The 27500-nt window shown below is 42.1% G+C and overlaps 1 protein-coding gene across 4 annotated transcripts in view; it reads right to left on the reverse strand.

Moving 5' to 3' along the window:
- tbc1d8b (TBC1 domain family member 8B) overlaps window positions 1–25288 on the reverse strand; it is a 25929-nt gene extending 641 nt beyond the window's left edge. The window contains exons 1-20 of one of the 4 annotated variants that reach the window (XM_036580066.1): window positions 25029–25288; window positions 23004–23114; window positions 22373–22491; window positions 21413–21638; window positions 20861–21101; window positions 19112–19319; window positions 18593–18760; window positions 17317–17436; window positions 14029–14179; window positions 12480–12694; window positions 11979–12096; window positions 11344–11629; window positions 10810–10936; window positions 9073–9171; window positions 8415–8483; window positions 7489–7735; window positions 7228–7293; window positions 6353–6433; window positions 5000–5041; window positions 4784–4881 (exon numbers count right to left, since the gene is read on the reverse strand). In XM_036580066.1, coding sequence (XP_036435959.1) covers window positions 4784–4881; window positions 5000–5041; window positions 6353–6433; window positions 7228–7293; window positions 7489–7735; window positions 8415–8483; window positions 9073–9171; window positions 10810–10936; window positions 11344–11629; window positions 11979–12096; window positions 12480–12694; window positions 14029–14179; window positions 17317–17436; window positions 18593–18760; window positions 19112–19319; window positions 20861–21101; window positions 21413–21638; window positions 22373–22491; window positions 23004–23114; window positions 25029–25155 — 2919 coding nt within the window. In that variant the 5' untranslated portion in view covers window positions 25156–25288. Of the gene's footprint in view, window positions 1–4783; window positions 4882–4999; window positions 5042–6352; window positions 6437–7227; window positions 7294–7488; window positions 7736–8414; window positions 8484–9072; window positions 9172–10809; window positions 10937–11343; window positions 11630–11978; window positions 12097–12479; window positions 12695–14028; window positions 14180–17316; window positions 17437–18592; window positions 18761–19111; window positions 19320–20860; window positions 21102–21412; window positions 21639–22372; window positions 22492–23003; window positions 23115–24888; window positions 25009–25028 lie in introns of those variants that run through there. The other 3 variants (XM_036580065.1, XM_036580068.1, XM_036580067.1) reach the window with 3 other exon arrangements.
- Between the last annotated feature and the right edge of the window lie 2212 nt (window positions 25289–27500).

The following is a 27500-nucleotide window of genomic DNA, read 5'->3' on the forward strand; positions in this document are numbered from 1 at the left end:
GTTGCATATATTCTTAAATTCACCTTTAAAGGTATTTTCATACGACATAATAGCCACATATTATATCTCAAAACATTCAGAACAATCTCAGCTCTCTGTAATGAGGCCCTTTTGACCTGGAGCACCGCGTACAGAGATAATTCAGCCCTAAAGCTGAAAAAATGTAGTCCGGTTTTAGAAATTCTTAATATCTCTTGTGAAAACAGCTTTGCTGATGTGGACAAACTGCTTTGGTGCTTGAAATGTGTTTACCAAAGTCTCAGGATCACTAAAGTAGCAGAATGTATGAATAAAATATTAGATGTAAATGTTTCCTCATCACTACTTTCCAAAACCGCCGCAACAACTTCAGCAGCTGTAAACTCTCTGCACGCCATTTCACATGAGTCTCCGATGTGGACTGAATGAAGAATGAAGGGTTTCCGGCGTGATGGTCAGTCCTTAGTGATTTCCTGAGCGTTCTTCGGTCAGTTTCACACAGAATGTAGACGGACACTCCAATCCAACAGTTCCACACGGTGAGAGGCAGATGACGTGTATCTCAGCCCCTCTTCATAGGCTCATAACTCCGGATGTGAGTGTCGTATGATCTCGTGATAAGCTGGAATGGAAAGGGCGACTCTACAGATTCAGGAAGTGTTTGAACTGGATTTCTGAGCTGGATCATCACAAAGACACTGTATTGTACACTACTGACGAGGAGCAGCACACAGTATACAGCATACAGAAAATACTGATGTAGTATACAATATACAGTACACAGTATACACTGGTGCACTATGCAGTATACAGTATACAGTACTGTTAGTACAGTAGTGTTAGTCTCCCCTATCTGTTCAGCCTCCCTGGCACCAGCAGTCCTGCTCTGCCCCTTAGTGGTCACACGGTAACTAGCGCCCTTGTTACCTGAGTGATTTAGTCCAAATCAGGGCACATCAGTATGACAGAGACGCACTGTCCCCCCTGCCCTGGGGGTACTCAGGTAAGACAAAGTAAGGGGGGTTCACATTGCAGGTTTTGAGGACAATGTGCGATGAACTGCACAGTCTTTTGTCTTGAATGTTCACACTGTTTTTTTAAACTGTTCCTCTCTGCACGTCTCCCAACAACAGGGTCGTAACCGTCAATCAGCTGTGCTGACAGTGAGTTTGATATTTCACAGTTCAGCTCGTTTGCGGTGTGAAAACACTTTTTTGGATGGCTCAGACTTTTGGATCAATTATAGAAAGTTTAGGCAGGATATCATCACTCGTTAAACAACAGAGGAAGAAAAAGAACCAGAAGAGAAGTAAAAATGAGCCGCAGTAACTTACGGGGAGGAGACCGATATTTAACTGTGATTTGGTCCGACGAAAAGTCAAAAGTCAACAAGAGAAAAAACACAACAAAAGCTAAAACTCACCCCTTATTTTCTCTGAGAATGAGAGAGAGGATATGACAGGATGAGAGAGCAGAGCCACCTGAAGACAAAGAAACTGCAGCAGCAGAATATAAAAGGTAGTTTAGAGGCAACAAAATTAATCTATACATTCATTTTTCTACATTCAAATGGAAAAGGCTGCCCGCTGAACTGACCTCTACAAACCAATCAATGTCCAGAAGAGGGAGACGCAGCCTACGCGGGTGATGACGACAAGACACAGGTGTGTCATGCAGAGTTCTTTAGTTGCTCGATAAACTGCAATTAGAAACCAAAACTAACTGGATCAAACGTAGAGAGTGTAACGAAAACATGAACCTTAGTTCAGACGTTCAGGTGTGAAGATGCACTTATATGCAAATGTGGTGCTCCTATTAAAACAAGATAAACTAAAAAGAAAGCTGCTTTGTGTTTCCACTATGATTTCTGAAATTATACATCTGAGTCTAACTCAGCTACAGCAACCGACACTGAAGACCCGCCCTTCGTTTGATCTGATTGGACAGGACAGATCCCCCTACAGAGTGTCCACACGCCCCTGTACCATCTGTGGAGGAGGAGAAGAATCACTGAATAAGGCTGTTCGTCATGTTGGGGTAGAGCGGAAGAGCCTCACGTCACAGAGGCCTCAATAACAGTAATCACACCCAGCCCCCCCATCAAGGTCATCACAGACTGGGGGCTCTGGACCTGCCAATCTGCTGTCCAGAAGGCGGGCTTCATCTCAGCCTTCGCATCCGTCCATTCACTGCACTTAATGACTCCGACAGAGACTTGGATCTCTCCACAGATCTCGGCGACCCACGACGGACCAGCCGGCCTGCTGCTCACGCGTCTCCTCCTTCAGACACCACGCAGCCGCTCTGCCTTTCCCTGCTGAACGTCATATTGAAGAAACGCTGGAGAACAGTGGAGTTTGCAGAACGGGTGGAGGATTCGAAAGGCAGAGAAAGACTCAAAGAGAGAAAACCCATAACAAATGTACCATCTTTCAGATGCCTATGAAGTCGAGGTCTGCACTCGCGCGGACTCCTGATTTTATAAAATCATTTATAAAATGCCGGCCAACATGAAACATGATAAAATACACAACTGTTCAGAAAATTATTTGAGTTTCTATTAATAATAATCGACATAAATAAGCATTCTGCCAGGAAATGTTGTTCCTTTAGAGCAGGGGTGTCAAACTCAACTACTAAAAGGGCCATATTAAAAAATCTCAACAAATCCGAGAGCGTTTATATTTTAATATGTCAACAGCAAAATATAGCCACTTACAGTGAACCTTCAAATATAATAAATACTTGATATATTTAGGCTTCATGAGCTACAGATTACTATTAAATCTCTTTAAATGTCCCCAGGATGCAGGTCTGTTAAACCTACCTGTGTGTTTGGCCTCCACACCTCACATCTTTTCTTTCTGAAAGTTCATTAATTCTTTGGATCAGTTTCTGAGCTGCGGAGTGTTTATAGTGTTTATGTTGGTTGAACGGCAGCTGGTGTGTTTGGTGATATGACGTGTGCAACTGGGTAGAAAGCTGCTGTCCCATAGATTGTTGTTAGGAGGGCTGTCAGCGGAAATTACGTTGCAGTGCATGCTGGGGATTGTGGTGCTGTTGATTGTGAAATGTAGCACTGTTTAACGCAGAAACCTTTGCTTTATAAGAACTTTTCGGTCACCAAATTACCACCGAGTCTTATTTAGCCCCAATCCACACTGGGACCACACGCACCTCTGCTCACACTGGGGCTGAATCTCAAATGGCTCCCTGCTCCCTACATAGTGCACTAGGTTGTAGTTTAAATACTGGATCCTGCAGCCCAACAGAGCAAAATACAGCTAAGAAACAGTCACTTGGATCTCAGACTCATCCACACTCGATACATGATGCACTGTTTGACTGTAGAAGCTAGAATTTTAAACTTTCATAGCTAGAACACTATTTAGGGAGTACGGAGCCGTTTGGGATTCAGTCTGGGTTTGATGCGACTTCTGACAAACAGAAATTTGAAGCATGTAAAACATTTAATTGACATTTTTTAGACTTTTATACTGCAGTTTTACAGTGAATCATACAGTAAGTACTTCAAACCTGTGATATTAATGATGGAGTTGTTTAGGTTATTGGCCATGTTTTAGCCCTGATAGCTAGCTGACCAGCCTAGTTCTAGTTAAGAACTTAAGATGCCTCTCAGATTAAACAAAAAATGGGTTCTTACTTTGTCAATATACTCTGTAATCCATGTGAGCAGCATGAGAGTCAAAGATTATTCCATTAACAGCACAAGGTTTTTTTTCGTGCCGTGGCGCAGTAATACAGAGTTCAGTTGTTGTGAGGCGGTCATAGGAGTGGTATGTCAATTTTACAATGGCTTTGAACGTGGCTCAGCCAATCAGATTTTAGGACCGGAACTATCCGTTTTGTAATAATAAACAGAGCAGCATAACCACCGGCAGCCAAACGAGTGAGCAGAGAGGCTGCTGTGCGAAGTCCCACCCCCTCTTAGTCCACTTGGGCTCTCTAATTGGTCAGAAGGAGACAGCGTGACACTTCGGTCCACATATCAGGCAAAAGATAGGTAAAACGGAGCGGAAAAGACGAGAGAGAGAGAAATGGTTTAAATGGTGAATAAATGGAGTTTGGTGAAGTTCCTCACAGTGAGTCTGATGACCGTGACTGCCGTGTTATTTCAGCAGAGAGTTGTGTTTGTGATTAGACTGTGTCAGATATTGGAGGTCAGTTCGCCTTGACAGGACTGCGCAGGCGGGAGCAGGAGAAATTATTCCTATTTTCTGTGGAAGTGGGAAGGAAAAAACATTCCCGCACAGACCTCTGCTAGGAAGCATCATTTCCAGCTTTGAAGAAGATCAGCAAGCTTCTTCTTCAGGAACAGAGTCTCCATCAGTGAACACCTCAGTGTGCACAGCTTCACTGCAGTTCACCATCCTTTCTACAGAACCTCTCCTCTCCACAGCTGTGAAACATGGACACTGTGCTGCTGCAGTTTCCAGAAACTGGAACTTCTGCAGACAAAACTGCGGCATTCCAGGAATAACCGACCTCAATGGATCTCACACACTAAAATATTCACAAAGACCAGCTGAACAGGCTGTAATACCACATTAATAAATGATATAATCCCTCAGTCACGTCTCAGCACCGTCAGAGGCTCCGAGCAGCGACGCAGGCAGTGATACGACGCCGTGTGGACCAATCAGTGACCTGCTGCTCCACATGCTGATGTGCTGATGTGTTCATGTGTCTGAAGTGTTCTGCTGCGTTAATGCTGGCGCGTATGATGAACAGAGGATCAGGACTCTTCAGGAGGAGAAATGCGAACGAGTGAGCGCACGTTTACCTGCTTGATCCGGGGAAGATCTTTTATGTTCTCCTCCTTCTTCTGTAACTCGTCCTGCCACTGTTTCAGATACTCCTGCAGATCAACCTTCCCCCGACCTGAGACAGAGAGAGAGAGACAGAGAGAGAGAGACACAGAGAGAGGTTAATATAAAGAAGGTGTTCCTCTGTAGACTGTGTTCTGTTTATGTGTGAAATGAAAGCAGTAAAATTTCACCTCTCTCTGGACTTTTCCTGATCACTCCATCATCAGCACTCTCTAAACACAACACACACACAGCATCATCAGCACTGAGTACAATTACACACAAACGCACACACACACACACACACACAGAGCATCATCAGCACTGAGTACAACTACACACACACACACACACACACAGCATCAGCACTGAGTACAACTACACACACACACACACACACAGCATCAGCACTGAGTACAACTACACACACACACACACACACACACACAGCATCAGCACTGAGTACAACTACACACACACACACACACACACACACACACACACACACACTCAGCATCAGCACTGAGTACAACTACACACACACACACACACACACACACACACACACACACACTCAGCATCAGCACTGAGTACAACTACACACACACACACGTAACCTTGATACTCGGGGGGCAGGGGTGTAGGTGGGGGGTGTCTGGGCTAATTGTTTTGAATGTGTGTCCAGTAAAAGAGAGAACTGTGGACCTGAGAGCTGGAATCATGTGTGAATGTTACATTCATAAATAAATTATTTCATTATTGTTTCTTTAATGTAAAATAGAGACTCTGTGAAACGGTACACAGCGCTCTGATCTGTCCGGCCTGCGCGCTGATACTCTGATCAACAGCTCGGTTCAGTTCATCTGACCAACAAACAGGACCTTAAAGCTTCTCTGGCTTTAGGGCAGAAACAGCAACCAGGGAAAAAACACTTAGAATCACCATAGCGACGGAAATCAAAGCTCGAACAGCAAACGCAGTGACTCTCAGTCAACTCTGGTTACTGCTCAGTAATTACCAGATAAGGATTATCATATTAAAATGATGGAACCGTTAAAAAGTGAAAATAAAGCTCTAATTTAAAACACAATAAAGATGCTAAATTAACTGATGTGTGCTGTATCGGTGTTTCTGCCGTCTGCAGGAGACCAGCTACAGCCGAACGCCGTGAAGAACCAGCGAGTTAAATACGCGCAAATTGAACACAGTCGAATTTTCTGGTTGCCATAGCGACTCTGCACGGTTAAAATTATCTGACTATTTTAAAATTAATGTCACTATTGTGGTGATGTTAAAACTGTTCTTTGCAGTTTCACTACTGCAGCGTTCTCAGACTGGGGGGGCGTTTCCCCCTCAACTTCAGTTCAACAGGGCAAAAGACACAATAGCCCACTCATCCCCCACTCCCACCCCCACCCCCACCCCAACATACACACACCTGAACACAGTAAAAGAGAGAGTGAGAGAGAGAGAGAGAGAGAGAGAGAGAGAGAGAGAGACAGAGAGAGACAGAGAGACAGAGAGAGAGAGGAGCGACAGCTAACCAGAAAATCGAGTAGAGACAGAGAGATCTTCAGCTGGAAGAGCAGAAGCAGACGGTCCTAAAGCCTTACAGATCGGAGCTCCTGCTAACAGACACACACAGACTCACAGCATCAGCACCGTAACCTTTACTGCAGTTACAGTAATGACTAATCTATAGAGGAGTTACTGTAATGACTAATCTACAGAGGAATTACCGTAATGATTAATCTATAGAGGAGTTACGGTAATGAGTAACCTATAGCGAAGTTACTGTTATGACTAATCTACAGAGGAGTTACTGTAATGACTGATCTACAGAGGAGTTACTATAATGACTAATCTACAGAGGAATTACTGTAATGATTAATCTATAGAGGAGTTACGGTAATGAGTAACCTATAGCGAAGTTACTGTTATGACTAATCTACAGAGGAGTTACTGTAATGACTGATCTACAGAGGAGTTACTATAATGACTAATCTACAGAGGAATTACTGTAATGATTAATCTATAGAGGAGTTAGGGTAATGAGTAACCTATAGCGAAGTTACTGTTATGACTAATCTACAGAGGAGTTACTGTTATGACTAATCTACAGAGGAGTTACTTTAATGACTGATCTACAGAGGAGTTACTATAATGACTAATCTACAGAGGAATTACTGTAATGATTAATCTATAGAGGAGTTACGGTAATGAGTAACCTATAGCGAAGTTACTGTTATGACTAATCTACAGAGGAGTTACTGTTATGACTGATCTACAGAGGAGTTACTGTTATGACTAATCTACAGAGGAGTTACTGTAATGACTGATCTACAGAGGAGTTACTGTAATGACTGATCTACAGAGGAGTTACTGTAATGACTGATCTACAGAGCGGAGGTGATCATACCTGGCTGCAGATGAAGCTTGAAGAGAAATTTGAGCTTTTCTGTGAAGGAGCCGTTATACAGGATATCTGTAAACAAACACAAACACCATTCTCACAGACGTGTCACTTAAAGGTCAGAGTGAAAATAACAGTTCAGGGTGAAGGTGAAAGGTCAGGTGATGGGTCTGGATGAAGGTGAAGGGTCTGGATGAAGGTAAAAGGTTAGGTGAAGGTGAAAGATCGGGCTGAAAGGTCAGGGTTAAAGGTCATGATTAGGCTCACCCAGGGTGCAGAGGAACTCTTTGAAGTTGACGAGTCCGTCTCTGTTCTCGTCAGCCAGACGGAACGCCGAGCGGGCGAGCGAGTGAGAGTGTGAGTGTGTGTTGGGCGTCCAGGGCAGCAGCAGGTTGAACAGAGCGCTGAACTGAGACTGACCCAGCTGGTACTGATCCAGATACGGCAGGCTGGGGTCGTGATTCTGCAGAGACGGACTGCTGACGGACCAGTAACAGCTGATAAAGTGCTGCCTCTGTAACACACACACACACGCACACACACACACACACACACACACACACACACACACCACAGCGCCAGTGCAATAATTGCATAATTAGGAAATGAACAAAGCCATTCACGAACTGCTCTAGAGAAACGTACCGAGTCAGAACTGTTCACAGTGGTGGTGATAGGAACCAGACGTCCACCTCTAAAAGCTCCCTCACAGAAAGTTCCTACATGAAATGGTTATGAATTCACTGCCTGATGACTGAGACACTGTTTTATGATAGTTTAGAGAACTTAAACTCCATTCATGGTGGAGGGATACATGCAGGGCGCTGTGAGGCAAAATAGTCCCCAAAGAAAACTTATTATTTCAGATTTTCCACTATTTTCCATCATCAACATTCCATATAAACTCAGAAGACTCGTGTAGGTTCACTGGTGGTTCTGGATAGTAAATAAAATGTCTATATCTGTGTTGTAGTCATGGCGACCCCTGGTTCCTATCACCACCACTGTAAAGACATCTGAACCATTTCACACCAAACCACTCTGAATCTCTCTGATTACACCTCACTCACTGAATTATGGGGGAATTTTGAAAAATGGGTGGAGTTTTCCTTAGATTGTAAACACTAGGTGAGTGTGTTCGTGTGCAGATGTGTACAGTGTGTATATTGTGTGTGTGTGTGTGTGTGTTTTACCTTAAAGAGTAAATAGAGCTCCTCCAGCTGAGAAGCACTGAACTTCACATCCTGAGCAACAACTCGCAACTAAACAACAACAACAACAACAACGACAACAACAACACTTTTAATAATTTAAAACACAAATCAGTAAACATAAACAAAGATTAATACAACTCTGCAAAGCTTTACTTCATCAGAACATCCTCAAGTCCAACTGGAGTCTAAAGTGACCATTTAAGACTCATTTATTGTTTTTCTGTAATCTCCCATTAATATGTGATCACCTTAGCCCCGCCTCTAGTGCGTTCTGATTATTGATGATGTCACTGTGTGGGCGGAGAATAATATTTACCAATAATATGACGTCTACATCACAGTAATACATCACAGTAATACATCACAGTACAGAAGGAGAACCAGCACCTATTTCACATTCACACTGAGATTAAACCGAATATCTATTCCAGATTAAATTTTTATAAATGAAATATAGTTTAAAATTAAAACCTATAATAAGAAAAAAGAACTGCTCATAACATTTTACGTCTACAATAATGATACCAGATTATTCTAAAAATGCAGCTTTATTCAGACGTTTTGAATCCTGATAATTACAGTGAGAATCAGTTTCATATTTATTTAAACTGAGGGAGCAGAACATTTCTGTACTCACGACATTCTGCTTGGTGGTCTCCTCGAGGGTCTGAATGACATAGAGTTTATTCCGCTTCCTCATACTCTCCACCTCCTCCCACCGAATGTCCCCGAACCTCTGACACACACACACACACACCCACACACACACACCCACACACACACACACACACACACACACTCACAGAGTCAGAGTGATTTATTTATGTGTTTATGAGTGCTTGTCGTGTTTAAGTGAGCGCGGCAACGGGGAAACGTTGCCATGGTGACAGCATCACCGGTGATACAGATGATGATTAGAGGAGCTTTAGCTGCGCTGACTGTTTACTTAAGGTGGAATTAAGCTCTGCACTCATCTAATATCTCGTTGTGTAACACTGGGCTCACCTGGACTTCAGCAATGAGACGTTCAGCATCTCAATCCCCCCAAAAAACAACATTCGGTTTATTTTACCAAACGCTGAGAAAACTGAACTCCTGATGAAACGCTTTGCTGAAAGTGACGGAACTGTCCGTCACAATAAACATTCAACTACTGAATTGCTGAACTACGAGCAGAAACTAATGCAAATTTACAATAAAGTGATTTATCAACAGGGAGAGAAAGATTCTGTTCAGGTGGAGAAATAAAAGTATGACACCATGGAGGCACATATGGAGTAACTGAGTCATGGATAGGAGGATATGAGATCACTGTACACTGTACACTCCATATTTCACAACACATTTTTGTAATCATAAAAAAAGTTTCTCCTTTCCTCTCGTCTTTTTTCCCCTCTGATGTAGCTCCAGGGCACACAATGACAAATCTGACCTGTTCGGTCTCCATGACGACTTCAGTATGGACTGAATTTCGGACAGTATCTATTCCAGAATAACAGTTCCTACCTTCATAATCTCATCATGAACTCCAGATAAGAAAACAGCATCACACAAACATCCTAACTAGACTAAACCTCCTAAATCCTGTCCTAACTTTAGGATGAACCCCAACAGGGTCTGAACTTCTGTTTAAGGTCCGTTTCTATGGTTTTTAGGCAGCTGAGTCAGCAGCATAGTTCACTACCAGCATAATGAGCTCCATTTATTTCTACTGTAAAACGCTGCTTTCACTGTGAGATGATTTTCTTTTCTAACTCTGCGTTTTAAAGATCTCAGACGCTGCAGACTCGATCTCCACCGCCCCTCTGATCACCTTCGTGTGTTAATGTTGATGATGAAATATTACAGTGATGGTGGTAAATAATGAGGAGACGGAGCTGAACGTGTGTCTGTTTATTAGGAGGAGTAACGTTAGCGTGCTCGGCTAAAGCGTTTGGGAAATGGAGACTGAAACTGGGGAGCGGCGACGCTCTGATAAACAGCAGGGGGCGCTCTCACAGTATTCACTACTCATAGTTTATCACTCTTTAGTTTAGTTTGATCTTTTTTACAAAAACATTTTGATTACGTGTTTATGTTTCAGCTCTGTATAGATTGTCACTTGCTAGGAAAGATAAGATTATAGAAGACAAACTATGATTAAATTCGCTTCTGTAATACAAAGTAGTGAAAAATCTTATTTTGACCTGTGAGATCTCAACTTAGGACTAAAGTTAAGAAGTTTCTGTAAATTCATACATTACTGTGTGCAGTTTGTAAAGTTCGCTGTGACTCTGACAAAATCCCAACCATAAAAGAGTCAAAAAGAGAACAACAGAAAATCCAGTTTGCTATCGTCCATCAAATGTGTGTGTGTGTGTGTGTGTGCTTGTACCTCATAGGCCTCTCTGATGAGGTCACTGATGTCAACGCTCTGAGCTGGTTTATGATTGGCTGGTGCGGATGCCTGCTGTACAGTGGCTGGGAGAGGACTGTCTTTATTAGTCACACTGTCGAAAAACCTGCAGAACAAAATGAGAAAATAGTCATAGACATTTTTTAATAAAACCATATTAAAAAATGTAACGCAAAAATGTGAATGTAAACGTAAATCTGCGCAGCAGATTCGCGCCTCACTCTCTATAGATCATCTCCCATTTACTGTCCTTCACTGAGAACACAGGTAATGATCAAAACTAGACAGCCTATCAGAGTAAAGCGTGTGGGGAGGAGGCGGGGTCTGTGCTATGGACACACCCACACTCTAATGATCAGACTTCTATTCTGAAGAGTTTATAAACTCTTTTTTAAGCTGTTATGATGGTGATAAATAGTGAGTAAATGTTTCGTCACTACAGAGGACCAGAGGAGGGGCTTTAGGGGTCAAAGGTGAAAGGGTGGAGCTTTTTTGGGGTTAGCTAAAGGTCACCTGTTCAGGATGGTGACCGCCTCTGCGTCGTCATGGCAACAGAGCAGGCTGTCCATGTTGTAGTGCAGGACGGCGAGGGCCAGCTGCAGCACGGCTCGGATCCCGTCGAAGAAGAAACAGTCGACCACGTTGACGGCGCTCTCGATGGGCAGCACGCTGATAAACAACGTCAGAAACCACGACAACGAGACGGAGGAGAAGAAAGACATGTCGGTCATGTGATCGGTCAGCGCGGTCAGGTGGTCCCGGATCAGCTCCTCAAACACAGCCTGGTCCACCAGAGCACCTGAAATACACAGTTTACATACAGTTTAGCTGGTCACCCAGAACGTCATAAGGGTTGACCAGCATACCAGTGTCCGAAACACAAGCTGGTAGCTATACTGGACTATGATGGTTTTCGAGCAGGGATTTCAGTCTTTGTCCTCTAAAGGTTTGTCAGTGGAGCTTCAGGTCACTGTAATCTAACCTGTCCTGCGGTCTGTCGAGCTGTTAGCCTCCACGCTAAGCTAGCGCTAGCTCCACAATAAGCTTCACTCTACTATTCGTTACACATGCGACACACACACACACACACACACACCCACACACACACACACACAAACACACACACACACACACACACACACACACACCAATGATTCTGCGGTTGAAGTAATCCGGCAGCATCCTCTCGCACACCGCCACCAACAGCCAGAACGCCTCTTCCTCTTTAGCGTACAGCAGCAGCACTGAGGTCAGAATATTCATCGCCTGCAGAGAGAGAGAGAGAGAGAGAGAGAGAGAGAGAGAGAGAGAGAGAGATTGAGTTAATACTAAGCTAGCAGAAGTAACATAGTAAACAGTGCGCTAAAACTGACATTGAGCAAACTGTACCATTTGGCCAACGCTACGCTAAAGCTGACTGAACCAACGCTGAGCTAACACTGAACTAACGCTCAGCTAACGCTGAGCTAACACTGAACTAACGCTAAGCTAAACTGAGTTAACACTGAGCTAACACTGAGCTAACGCTGAGCTAACGCTGAACTAACGCTCAGCTAACGCTGAGCTAACACTGAGCTAACACTGAACTAACACTGAACTAACACTACAGAGACCACATTCTAAGCTAACATTGAGCTTCGCTGGGGTACCTGGCAGTATCCAATTTTGGGGTTGCGGTGAGCGTAAGCGGTTAGCACTCTGCGCAGGGCAGATATTCCCGTGTCCGTCTGGAACGCCGGGTGTTCCGGGAGAGAACGGTGCAAATCTCGCTCGATCTCATCACACGCCAGAGAGCTGCTGCCCATACACTCGTCCAGCAGCGCCGCGTAATAGCCAGGATGGGTGGCCATGTCATTCACTGCACCTACTCACACACACACACACACACACAGTAATACACAGAAAGACACTGAGGTAACATTATACTAACATTGCGCAAACACTATGGTAACATTTAGATAACACTAAGCTAACAGTGAACTAACAGTGAGCTAACATTGAGCAAACATCGAGCAAACACAGCTGACACTGAGGTAACCCTGAGCTAACAATGAGCTAACGCTGAGCTAATGCTGAGGAAACATTGAGGTAACCTTGAGCTAACACTGAGGTAACCTTGAGCTAATGCTGAGCTAACACTGAGGTAACCCTGAGCTAACACTGAGGTAACCTTGAGCTAAAGCTGAGCTAACACTGAGGTAACCCTGAGCTAACACTGAGGTAACACTTGAGCTAAAGCTGAGCTAACACTGAGGTAACCGTGAGCTAACACTGAGGTAACCCTGAGCTAACACTGAGGTAACCCTGAGCTAACACTGAGATAACATTGAGCTAACGCTGAGGTAACCCTGAGCTAACGCTGAGGTAACCTTGAGCTATCGCTGAGCTAACCTTGAGGTAACGCTGAGCTAACGCTGAGGCAACCTTGAGCTAACGCTGAGGTAACATTGAGGTAACCCTGACCTAACGCTGAGGTAACAATGAGCTAACGCTGAGGTAACACTGAGGTAACATTGAGGTAACCCTGACCTAACGCTGAGGTAACAATGACCTAACGCTGAGGTAACACTGAGGTAACATTGAGGTAACATTGAGGTAACCCTGACCTAACGCTGAGGTAACACTGAGGTAACCCTGACCTAACGCTGAGGTAACAATGAGCTAACGCTGAGGTAACGCTGAGCTAACACTGAGATAACCTTGAGCTAACACTGAGATAACCTTGAGCTAACACTGAGGTAACCCTGATCTAACGCTGAGGTAACGCTGAGGTAACCCTGAGCTAACGCTGAGGTAATACTAGAGCCAGTTTGAGAAGTCTGGCCACTTCCAATTTCCTATGTTATATAAAGAATAACTACAGAAAACTGACGTAACACTAAACTAACACTGAGGTAAGACTAAACTAACACTGACGTAACACTAAACTAACACTGAGGTAACCCTGAAGTAACACTGAGCTGACACAGAGTCTACTGATGTTTAGCGTTAGCCTCGTAGCTCCAGTGGATATCTGCACATTTTGCTGAACTGGTTCTTTGTGTATCTCTAACAGGCCTGACTGTGTAGTTTCTGACAGCGTGTGACTCACTGTTATCTATAAACAGGGACTGAAGTTCATTAGCATAGCTAAACACAGCAGCTCCATCCTGAAGTCTGAACGCTGTCCGTGTTTTTATCCACACAGACTCACAGTACCTGAGAAGAGCATCCACAGTTCTCCACGGAGCGTCTCCGGAACTCCACGCACGACGAGGTCGCGGGTCTTTTTGGTGCAGAACATTCCGCTCCCCCGACCGTATTCGGCAAAGTGGATCTGCCACGACTGCTCCTTCATTCGCTCCTTCAGCTGCCAATCACAGCATTACCATGGCAACAGTTAGTGGTATAGCATCACTGTGCGGCACGAGACTTGAATATGATTCAGTCTTCTGTTCAATTACGTTAATATCTTACTATCAAGCTGATACACTAACGAAGAGCCAATTCAGAGCTATTACTAGGCTAATGTTGAGCTAACACTGCCCTACAACAGCTAAGAGCAAAAACTGCGCTAAAACTGAACTAACACTGGTCTAAAACTTAACTAACACTGATCTAAAACTGAACTAACAGATCTAAAACTGAACTAACACTGGTCTAAAACTGAACTAACACTGAGCTAAAACTGAGCTAAAACTGGACTAAAATTTTGCTAAAGATGAGCTAATGCTGCATTTGACCAAACCTGGAATTTCTCAAAATCAAAGAAAACACCCCACCAACTGGGAATTCCTACTCGGAAAGTCGGTGTGGCAAACTCAACTCTGAATTCAGCGTGTGACGTCAAATCAACAGGGCTGCTCCCACCTACAGCAGTAGTAAAGAACCACCTCTCTACTTTCAGTGAGGCATTCAGTCCGTCAACATTCACCATGAAGTTTCCTTGTTCTGAGAAAGTAAATACACCGTGGAACTTTCCACATCCGAGCCAAACGCAGCATCATACTGAGCTGTTTCTAACACTGAGCTATTAAACTAATATTACACTAACACTGAGCTATTAAACTAATGATATATTAATACTGAGCTATTAAACTAATGATATATTAATACTGAGCTATTAAACTAATGTTATATTAACACTGAGCTATTAAACTAATGTTATATTAACACTGAGCTACTAAACTAATGTTATATTAACACTGAGCTATTAAACTAATATTACACTAACACTGAGCTATTAAACTAATGTTATATTAACACTGAGCTATTAAACTAATGATATATTAACACTGAGCTATTAAACTAATATTACACTAACACTGAGCTATTAAACTAATGTTATATTAACACTGAGCTATTAAACTAATGATATATTAATACTGAGCTACTAAACTAATGTTATATTAACACTGAGCTACTAAACTAATGTTATATTAACACTGAGCTATTAAACTAATGATATATTAATACTGAGCTACTAAACTAATGTTATATTAACACTGAGCTATAAACTAATTTAACTAACACTGAGCTATTAAACTAATATTATAACACTGAGCTATTAAACTAATATACATAACACTGAGCTATTAAACTAATGTATATTAACACTGAGCTATTAAACTAATGATATATTAACACTGAGCTATTAAACTAATGATATATTAACACTGAGCTATTAAACTAATGATATATTAACACTGAGCTATTAAACTAATGATATATTAACACTGAGCTATTAAACTAATGATATATTAATACTGAGCTATTAAACTAATGTTATATTAACACTGAGCTATTAAACTAATGATATATTAATACTGAGCTACTAAACTAATGTTATATTAACACTGAGCTATTAAACTAATGTTATATTAATACTGAGCTATTAAACTAATGTCATATTAACACTGAGCTATTAAACTAATGATATATTAACACTGAGCTATTAAAGTAATGTTATATTAACACTGAGCTACTAAACTAATGTCATATTAACACTGAGCTATTAAAGTAATGATATATTAACACTGAGCTATTAAACTAATGTTATATTAACACTGAGCTATTAAACTAATGATATATTAACACTGAGCTATTAAACTAATGTTATATTAACACTGAGCTATTAAACTAATGTTATATTAACACTGAGCTATTAAACTAATGTTATATTAACACTGAGCTATTAAACTAATGTATATTAACACTGAGCTATTAAACTATATTACACTAACACTGAGCTATTAAACTAATGTTATATTAACACTGAGCTACTAAACTAATGTTATATTAACACTGAGCTATTAAACTAATATTACACTAACACTGAGCTATTAAACTAATGATATATTAACACTGAGCTATTAAACTAATGTTATATTAACACTGAGCTATTAAACTAATGATATATTAACACTGAGCTACTAATGTTATATTAACACTGAGCTATTAAACTAATGATATATTAACACTGAGCTATTAAACTAATATTACACTAACACTGAGCTATTAAACTAATATTACACTAACACTGAGCTATTAAACTAATGTTATATTAACACTGAGCTATTAAACTAATGATATATTAACACTGAGCTATTAAACTAATGTTATATTAACACTGAGCTATTAAACTAATGATATATTAACACTGAGCTATTAAACTAATATTACACTAACACTGAGCTATTAAACTAATATTACACTAACACTGAGCTATTAAACTAATATTACACTAACACTGAGCTACTAAACTAATATTACACTAACACTGAGCTATTAAACTAATGTTATATTAACACTGAGCTATTAAAGTAATGATATATTAACACTGAGCTATTAAAGTAATGTTATATTAACACTGAGCTACTAAACTAATGATATATTAACACTGAGCTATTAAACTAATGATATATTAACTGAACCAACACTGAACCAAACTGAGCTAAAATGCAGCCACATTACGGTAAAACTGAGCAGAGTTGGTTTAAGGAGAGCCTGGTCACTTCCTGTTTCTCCCACTATATCAAAAACACGACTGCAAAACTAGAGGGCGCTCGCCTGCAAGTCCTCAATGAATAAACAAACATTACTGCTACTGAGCGCTGATTGGTTAGAAACGCTGCCACTGAGCGCTGACTGGTTAGCACTACTACTACTGAGAGCTGATTGGTTAACATTACTGCTACTGAGCGCTCAATGGTTAGCAATGCTGCTACTGAGTGCTGATTGGTTAGCACTACTGCTACTTAGTGCTGATTGGTTAGCGTTACTGTTCTGTGTTCAGGATATGAGTGTTTATATTATATTAAAAATGTTTAAGCACTTATAAACTTTGCTCAACTGCTCCATCTTAACCCATTCAGCTTGGACTCACTCAGGAGCGCCTTCTAGCGTTGAGAAACCGGAGAACGTCACAGAGCGGTAATCCTCCTCTTTACATATTCTCTGGTAACACTAAGATAACATCACAGAAACATCAGAAGCAACGTTACTCACCATTTTTGGGTCGAGGTTTTCAGCATCCTGCGGGTGGAAAACGTTCATCAGAGCTTCAGTGCTGACGGCCGGCTGTGTCTGACCAACCATCACGTCCTCCTCATCATCACACAGAGGCAGCTGCACAAACAGACGGTCAGTGTTTCAGTTTTTATATCATCTGCTCATCAGGTCTGTATTCTTCTGTGCTTCTCACACTGGATCATATTCATCAAAGCTGTGTGGTCAAATCTGACTGTGAATTAAGTGTTTCACAAATTTTACCCACAGTTTTCTTATTCTTCAGTTTCATCTTTGGCGTATCTGTACGATCAAGATCATCAGATTTGAGTGTAAATGTTTAACAACCTAAAAAATGCCTGATTTGCAGTTAACTAACCAAAACTACTATCAATAATTTCATCAATAATATCAATAATACGAATAAAAGTAGAAGTTTGAGCACATTTGTGATGTACCTTTTTTACATGCACATTAATATAAACAAACGCTGCGACTATTCCATGTTCTATTTGAGGATATTACACTGTGCTTTTGTTTTATACTACTGACTCCGCCCACAAAATAAACAAATCAAAACACAGCTAGTGTCACACACTGCAATAACACAGCGTTTAAATATGATATTTTACTCTACAAAATCACATCATTCAACTGTCTTAAAAGCAGTAAGTTGTTTTGCTTATTTTACATTTTATTCTTTCCAATGGTTGTAATTTTAACACTATAAAGTTTGGTCAGTAGGGGGAGCAGTGCACTCACCGCTCCACCTCAAACTCCACCTACCAGCCCAGCCACTGGCTCACGAGGCACTGAATGCTGTCGTTTTATTGGCTCCCTACTGAAACATCTAAATGAAATAGGGCATATTTTATGTAAATGATATGTAAATGAGGAACTGGTTGGCATGGCGCTTGATTTCATGCACCGAAGCTGATTCATCATTTATGAGTTTAATGAATCAGATGCAGACAGGGCTGCCGACTCTCACGCACTGGCCGTGAGAATCATGCATTTAGGTCTAATCTCACGCTCTCACGCCACACATGCATTTTTACATTTCTCCTATCATTACTGTTGCTATGGATATGGCCGGTATCCATAACAACAGTAAACCGATGAACAACGTCTGTGGAAGATGAATCACAGGTGAGGTGCAAACTCAACATAATGCACCTGTATTTCCACCCCAGCTGTACTGTGTGTGAGTGTGTGTGTGTGTATGTGTGAATGATTAAAGGTGAACCAGGTGGGCGGAGCAGAAGCAGGAAGTTACCTGAGCGCTGGCGGAGTGCTGAGGGCTCGACGATGCAGAGCACTTCCTCCGGATGGTCGCAGCCAAACGGTCAAAATCACGAACCTCAGAAAACCGGAAAGCTCTTTTCCCCCGAACACCCACACTCAGCGCACGACTGCTGCGGTCAGGCAGCTCCACGCTGACCACCTAACTCACACACACACAGACATACACAAACACACACACAGACACAGATATGCACAAAATTACACACACACACACAAAGAGCCAGAGACATACACAAACACACAAACACACAAAAACACACACAGACAGACAGGCAGACACAATCACACAGATCAGTGTCAATATTTATAACACACAGCGTATGAGTGCAAACCAATGTTTACAAACAAAAACAGTCACTCACTCAGTCAGTCAGTCTGCCAGTCACTCAGTCTGTCAGTCAGTCAGTCACTCAGTCACTCCCTCACTCAGTCAGTTAGGCTGTCAGTCACTCAGTCAGTCATTTAGTCAGTCAGTCAGTCAGTCACTCACCTCCCGTAAGGGAATGATGAGGTGGCACTGGCTGCCATCCTGGCTGGCGAAGCAGAGGTATCTCTCCGACACACAGATTTTGCCCAGCGTGTTGTAGTGGCTGAAGGGAACCCAGAGGAAACTCTCATAAACTTCACACAGGTTCTCCTCCTGTGGCAGACGGAAAAACGACCGGAATGCCTGATTCCTCGCATGCACCTCCAGAGCCCTGCAGAACAATGTGGAGCACAGCAAACCAGAGAGCAGCACTGTGAACCACTAATAAATCAGAGTAAAGCACAACATACAGAAGCACAAACAGTATAGTACAGTACAGTATGTAGTCCCTCTGAGTGATGTGTGGTATTGTGTAGTACAGTATGTAGTGCCTCTGAGTGATGTGTAGTATTGTGCAGTATTGTGTTGTACAGTATAGTACAGTATGTAGTACTTCTGAGTGATGTATAGTATTGTGCAGTATAGTATGTAGTACCTCTGAGTGATGTGTAGTATTGTGCAGTATTGTGTAGTATAGTATAGTATAGTATAGTATGTAGTCCCTCTAAGTGGGGCGTAGTACAGTACAGTATGTAGTCCCTCTGAGTGATGTGTATAGTATGTAGTCCCTCTAAGTGGGGCGTAGTATTGTGTAGTACAGTATAGTTCAGTATGTAGAACCTCTGAGTGATGTGTAGTATTGTGTAGTACAGTATAGTACAGTATGTAGTCCCTCTGAGTGGGGCATAGTATTGTGTAGTACAGTATAGTTCAGTATGTAGTCCCTCTGAGTGATGCGTAGTATTGTGTAGTACAGTATAGTTCAGTATGTAGTCCCTCTGAGTGATGCGTAGTATTGTGTAGTACAGTATAGTACAGTATGTAGTCCCTCTGAGTGATGTACAGTATTGTGTAGTACAGTATTGTTCAGTATGTAGCACCTCTGAGTGATGTGCAGTATTGTCTAGTACAATATAGTTCAGTATGTAGTCCCTCTGAGTGATGTGCAGTATTGTGTAGCACAGTATAGTACAGTATGTAGCACCTCTGAGTGATGTGCAGTATTGTCTAGTACAATATAGTTCAGTATGTAGCACCTCTGAGTGATGTGCAGTATTGTGTAGTACAGTATAGTTCAGTATGTAGTCCCTCTGAGTGATGTACAGTATTGTGTAGTACAGTATTGTTCAGTATGTAGCACCTCTGAGTGATGTGTAGTATTGTGTATTACGGTATAGTACAGTATGTAGCACCTCTGAGTGATGTGCAGTATTGTGTAGTACAGTATAGTTCAGTATGTAGTCCCCCTGAGTGATGTGCAGTATTGTGTAGTACAGTATAGTTCAGTATGTAGCACCTCTGAGTGATGTGCAGTATTGTGTATTACGGTATAGTACAGTATGTAGCACCTCTGAGTGATGTGCAGTATTGTGTAGTACAGTATAGTTCAGTATGTAGTCCCTCTGAGTGATGTGCAGTATTGTGTAGTACAGTATAGTTCAGTATGTAGTCCCTCTGAGTGATGTGCAGTATTGTGTAGTACAGTATAGTTCAGTATGTAGTCCCTCTGAGTGATGTGCAGTATTGTGTAGTACAGTATAGTACAGTATGTAGGACCTCTGAGTGATGTGCAGTATTGTGTAGTACAGTATAGTTCAGTATGTAGCACCTCTGAGTGATGTGCAGTATTGTGTAGTACAGTATAGTTCAGTATGTAGCACCTCTGAGTGATGTGCAGTATTGTGTAGTACAGTATAGTTCAGTATGTAGCACCTCTGAGTGATGTGCAGCGGGTCAGACAGCGGGTGGTCCGTGCTGAAGGTTTCTTTGTCAAAGAGCCGCGTGATGGCGTAGTCGGCGAGCTGCTGCATGAGCAGGTAGGTTTGCTGGAGCCGCAGGAACATGGAGAAGAAATGATCCTCACCGCGCACACATACACGGATACTCTCCGCCAGCAGCACGCTGGACGTACGCTCCAAACGGCTCACCTCATCCCACGAAAACACCAGCTTCACTGAGAGGAAACACAGCACGATGACACTGCGATTAAAGAGCAACGCTAACGACCTTTAGCTCCGCCTCCCTTCTCCACTCTCCTGCAGGGATTTGGGTTAACAGCTGCTGACCACTGCTATACAATCATGGTTACGTTAATATTGAAACAGTGTCTGATCAGCCATTACATCAGCTATCGCTAACGAGCTACAGCTTAGCTACAATCAGTAGCTACATTAGGAAAACAGCAGCATTATCAACTTATCTAACGTTGCATAACGAAGCGGTTTTAGGCAGTTTAAACTAGTTTAAACTAGCTGTGCGCCTCACCCTCGTTGCCCAGCAGGTAAGAGTAGAAGCAGATGAAGTTGGTGCTGAGGTAGATCCAGCCCTGGTTTGGAACTCGTCCTCTCCAGTAGCTGCAGGAGAAATACGTCACCAGCTTCTCTCGCTTCGGCAAACCGAACAGACGCTCGAACCGCAACACGGCCTCCCGAAAGCGCTCAGGGTCTTCATCATCACCACCGCTCGATTTCCCCTCCTCCGCTATCAGACCCTACACACACACACACACACACGCTATCATGTAAGATTCAATGTTTATTAAATAATTATTACACATTCACTGAGCTCAACACAGAGCAATAAACAGTCTACACTGACCGCTTCACTGCAGCAGGACAGTTAAAGAGCTCTGAGCTTTAAAATTCAATACTTTAATGTTAAAATGAATCACTTTATTAACACAGAGTAACCAGATTCCACATCATTCAACATCAAATTTCAAAATAGTCGGTCTGATCAGCGTCAGGGAGCCAATAAGCCCGCTTGTTCCAAAATCTAGATATCTGATTGGCTGTCTAAATTACACATAAATTATACATCTGTTTAAGTTTCAGGCCTCTGCAGTCTGTAAATACACCAACTCCCAGCACTGAAACCACGCCCACTCCGTTTTAATGTAGAAAAGGAATAAAAAGGAATCAGTATCAAAGTCAAGGTTTTGTACTGTATCAGTATCAAAAAATCTAAATGACACTTTGGAGAAAAAACAACAACATTTTGTTATGATAAAATAATAATATAAATAAGGAAATAATAATTAAAGCAATAAATGATGCCAAAAAGCCCTGAGCCTTTTCCCAGATAGAAGGATTATTATTATTATTATTATTAGTAGTAGTAGTAGTAGTAGTATTGTTGTTGTTGTTGTTATGCTAATAATTATTATCGTATTACATTATTTACTTTTTATTATTAACATTAATTTAATAATATCGTGTGTCTCACTCGAATCTTGCCCTGGACGAAGCTAGTGATGTCATCATCAGAGTCGAACACAGAGAGTGTTCTCATCACATTGACCTGCAGCCAATCCCAGTGCTGAGAGATCTCCTCCAGAGACGCACCTGCACACACGATCGCACACACACACACACACACACACACACACACACAGAAACGCACAAATAGTATATTATACTATAATAATATACACACACACGTACTTAAATACATACATATATATATACATATATATATACACACATATATATATATGTGTGAAGCATGTTCTAAGGCCGATTCAGATGGGATTAATTGTGCGTGCGGTTCTGTGGTCGGTTCCTCTTTCACAGCTGCTGCTGTGTGATTTTATTTCCGTCTGGATCAGATGTCAGTGTCTCTCTCCTCCTCTGAGAAAATTACAGGCTGAATCATCTTCTGTTTTTCACTGAACTCCACGCTGCTCTGATCAGTTTAGTCCTCCTCCAGTTCACCCTCTCACCCCCCCTTAAACCCCTTCTCAACCCCCCCCCTCACTCCCCCATCCCCCCACCACCCCTCACCCCCCCATCCCCCCACCACCCCTCACCCCCCCTCCACCCCTCACCCCCCACTCACCACCCCTCACCCCCCTCACCACAGGCGATGCTCCAGTACACCTGTGAATCAGGTGTTTGGTGTAAGATTCTGTATGGAGCCACTTTAGCTGTGGAGTCCAGCACTGTGTCCAGAGTCCCGACCAGGAGACCTAAACAAACGCACACAAACAGACACACACACACACACACAGTCTTTTACAGTCAATGATAAGAGGTAACAGCACCACTAACATTAACGGAACAGTACACTGACAGTAAAACTGCAACGCAAAACATGAACAATACCGGTAATTACAGTAACGTTAACGTTAGTGGCAACAGTGGTAGTAAAAGGCACAGGTGGAAATGGCAACGGCAACAGTAATGCTAATGCTATCAGTAACACTGATAATAACGCTATCAATGACAGTAACTGTATCAATAATGTTATCAATAACAGTAAAGGCAACCAGAAGGGTCAAGTTATCAGTAACAGTAATGGTAATGGTAATGTTATCAGTAACAGTACAAGTAACAGTAATGTTACCAGCAAAAATAAAGGTAATGTGTGGTCTGGAAACAGTAACAGTTTATCATAATGTCATCAGTATAACGGCAAAGTAACGGTAACAATATCAGTAACAGTAATATTATCAGTAATAATAACAATAATGTAATGGTAACGATATCAGTAACAGTGATAGTAACTGTAATTGTAGTTTATCACTAACGGTAATGTCATCAGTAACACTAACAGTAATGCAACAGAAACAGTTCTCAGTAACAGTGACAATATTGTTAACAGTAATGTTAGGTAACTGTTACAGTATCAGTAACAGTAATGTTAGGGTAACCACAACAGTATCAGTATCATTAATGTCAAGGTGACTGTTACAGTATCGGTTATAGTTAACCGTTACAGTGTCAGTAACAGTAATGTTAAGGTATCCATAACAGTGTTGGTAACAGTAACGGTAATGTAACTGTAACAGTATCCGTAACAGTAGCGCTAAGCTAACTGTAACAGTAACGTTAAGGTAACTGTAATAGTATCTGCAACAGTAACGTTAAGGTAACTATAATAGTAACATAACAGTAATGTTATGATAACAGTAATTTTACAGTAACAGTAATACGGCAGTAACAGTAACAGTGTAATGTTATGGTAACAGTAATAGTAATTTTACAGTAACAGTAATACTGCAGTAACAGTAACAGTGTAATGTTATGATAACAGTAACAGTGTAATGTTATGGTAACAGTAACAGTGTAATGTTACGGTAACAGTAATACTTCAGTAACAGCAACAGTGTAATGTTATGATAACAGTAACAGTGTAATGTTATGGTAACAGTACCAGTGTAATGTTATGGTCACAGTAATAGTGTAATGTTATGGTAGCAGTAACAGTGTAATGTTACGGTAACAGTAACAGTGTAATGTTATGGTAACAGTAACAGTGTAATGTTACGGTAACAGTAATACTTCAGTAACAGTACCAGTGTAATGTTATGGTAACAGTACCAGTGTAATGTTATGGTAGCAGTAACAGTGTAATGTTACGGTAACAGTAATACTTCAGTAACAGTACCAGTGTAATGTTATGGTAACAGTAACAGTGTAATGTTATGGTAGCAGTAACAGTGTAATGTTACGGTAACAGTAATACTTCAGTAACAGTACCAGTGTAATGTTATAGTAACAGTACCAGTGTAATGTTATGGTCACAGTACCAGTGTAATGTTACGGTAACAGTAACAGTGTAATGTTATGGTAACAGTAATACTTCAGTAACAGTACCAGTGTAATGTTATGGTCACAGTCCCAGTGTAATGTTATGGTAACAGTCCCAGTGTAATGTTATGGTCACAGTACCAGTGTAATGTTATGGTAACAGTCCCAGTGTAATGTTATGGTAACAGTCCCAGTGTAATGTTACGGTACCTGTTGACTGTTAGCTAAACTGAACTGAACTCAGTGAGCATCTGAAGGTGGTAACTGCGCTGTTGACACCGTTACTGTGTGGGTCCCTCATATAAACCAGTTATATCCCCGTTACCGTTTCCCGTTTCTCGTTCACCCACCCGCGATGCCTCCGCCGCCCTCCCCGTAGCCGCGCCGCCGCTGCAGCAGGAAGTACCGGTTGGACCTCTCGGTGACCCACAGCTTCAGCGCGCTCTTCAGCAGCACCTCCTCCGGCCTGAGCCACATGCTGACCCGCCAGGTCCGGTAGATCCTCCAGAGCTCGCGGTTCCTCCGGTTCCTCCGGTTCCTCCGCCGCTCTCCCGCATCACCCTCCGGCCCTGCGCGCTCCGCACACACGTCGACACAAACCGAGCCAACAGCACAGAAATAAACAGCGCTGGGATCTGTAGTCTCAGAGACCCGCGCGCCGGCGCACAGTCAGCACCACGCTGCACACGCGCAAACTACAGCTCCCACAATCCTGCGCGATGCCACGTTCACCTCTGCTCAGTTAAAGGGCCAGTCCCCGTCACATGGGCTCGGCCAGCGTAAACAGAGGAGGTTTGGTCATCGTTGGTGATGAAGTTCAGTAGGAAAAGGTCTGAATAGCCTGTTACGGTGCTGAACTGAATTATCGATTAGATAATGTACTTTTAAATCAGTCATCTGTACCGCGACAGTATCACAGTCTGCACTTTAACCTCGTTTCAGAGACTGAAGCTCAGAGTGCAAACACGCTGTCCACTCACTGTCCACTCTCTGTCCACTGTCAGACTGCTAGATTGGATTGGATTAGATTAACTTTATTGTCCCACCAGGGTAAATTTTTCTTGGGCTACCTAAGACTGCATGCCATCAAAGAACCACCGGACATACAGCTTCACACCCTGACTAATAACATTGATAACATTGATAACATGGAGAAAAAACACACATTGCTCACCTAATGGACTTAAGAACCGTAATGGATGTAGGTACAAAATTATTTCTAATCCTATTTAATCTACACATTGACAGTTTAAGGTCCAGTCCCATTTCACCCCTCGCCCCTCCCACTCAGCCCTACCCCTCTGTTTTGCGAGTTCTCGTCTAGGGGTAGGGTGTCCTGATCCTTGTTGAGACAGAGGGGTAGGGTGAAGTGTTGGGGCTACATGGCCCTCCAAACGGAGGTTTCTCAGAGACTCCAAACGGAGTGATATGAGAGAAAAGGAAAAAACAACGACCCAAAAACCCACCAATGTGAGAATTTTCTCAGTTAAAAAATTACAAAAACCACTGTATTTTCTTAGTTTAATGCCATTTCAGTGTATTAAGGTCGTTTTCTTCATAACAAGCATAAATAAATCGCTAATAGTAGCTGATGTCTCGGTAGCTAGCTGGCTGAATTTCCCATTCCACCTTAAATGAACCTTGAATTTAAGGTGGAACAAGAAAATCTGAACAAGCTGGTGAGTATATAACTTCAGCTTCATATCACTGAAGAATTAGGGGTGGGTGATAATAAATAATTGCCCCCTCTTTGAAGGTGTATGATGCCCTAAATGTAACTAAAGCCCAGCAGTGAGGAGCTGAACTTTACCCTCCTCTGCTGTCACTGCAGACTGGCAGGGTCGCCTACAGAGCAGCGCTGGTAGCTGTTAATGAAGTGATGCTCTTTTTATTTGAGGGTCCCATTTCAGAGGGAAGATTTCAACTTTCAGCAAAATTGTCAAGGGGTGACACTTTAAATCAAGGGGTAAAAATAAGAAATGGAACTGGGCCTTTATCCCCTGTCTGATGGAAGAAGCACATGAACCTGATCACACATTATTCTTCTTGCCAGTCTAATGACAGACTGCTCATAGACCACTGGGGTGGCCAGCAGACTAGCTGTAAGAGCAGTGAGGCATCAACCTGAAGGTTGCAGAGAGAGAAATCCCACTGCAGACTAGGTATACCTGGGGTTCAAGAACATGATGGCATCAGCAGAGGAGACACTTTAAATGTGAGTATTGGGTTTAAACTGAGTCGAATAGCGAACAATACAGATGTTAAAAAAGCCAATGAGGTCTGAAGCAACACTTACGCTAACGTTTCATTCTGTTTTAGGGAGCTAAGAGCCGACAGAGAGACACACCTCCAGCTCTAATAACTGAAAACATAAAAACTAAAATCAAAGTTTCTCCATCTTTAAACAACTGTAAAAGAACTTGACAGGAGCGGCGTTTCGTGACGCAGATCTGCGGTAGAGCAGACGGGTCTACACAGGCGGGTCTACACAGCCTTTAAAGGACACGCTTTCGTAGACCGCCTCCTTCAAAGGCTGCAGCCCCTGAATTGGGACACAGCTGTAGTGTTACTGTGAACAATCAGTGTGATTCAGTTTCCTTTGGGTTGAAGAGAATCTCGTGTCTTCTAAACATTCAGGTTAAGGTGGTTCTTATCACACTGTTCCACAAACCCCTGTATCTCAGCGGAATCTGCAGTGAGGCCGCAGCTCAAAATGCAGCATCGTCCGAAAGTTTAAACAAAAAATTCTCTGTTTACGTACTCTTACTATCATTCGTGTGAAGTATAAACGATAATGGAGAACGATAATGGAGAACTAATGC

The sequence above is a fragment of the Colossoma macropomum genome, unplaced genomic scaffold (genome assembly GCF_904425465.1).
Source record: "Colossoma macropomum unplaced genomic scaffold, Colossoma_macropomum, whole genome shotgun sequence".
Classification (NCBI taxonomy): Eukaryota; Metazoa; Chordata; class Actinopteri; order Characiformes; family Serrasalmidae; genus Colossoma; species Colossoma macropomum.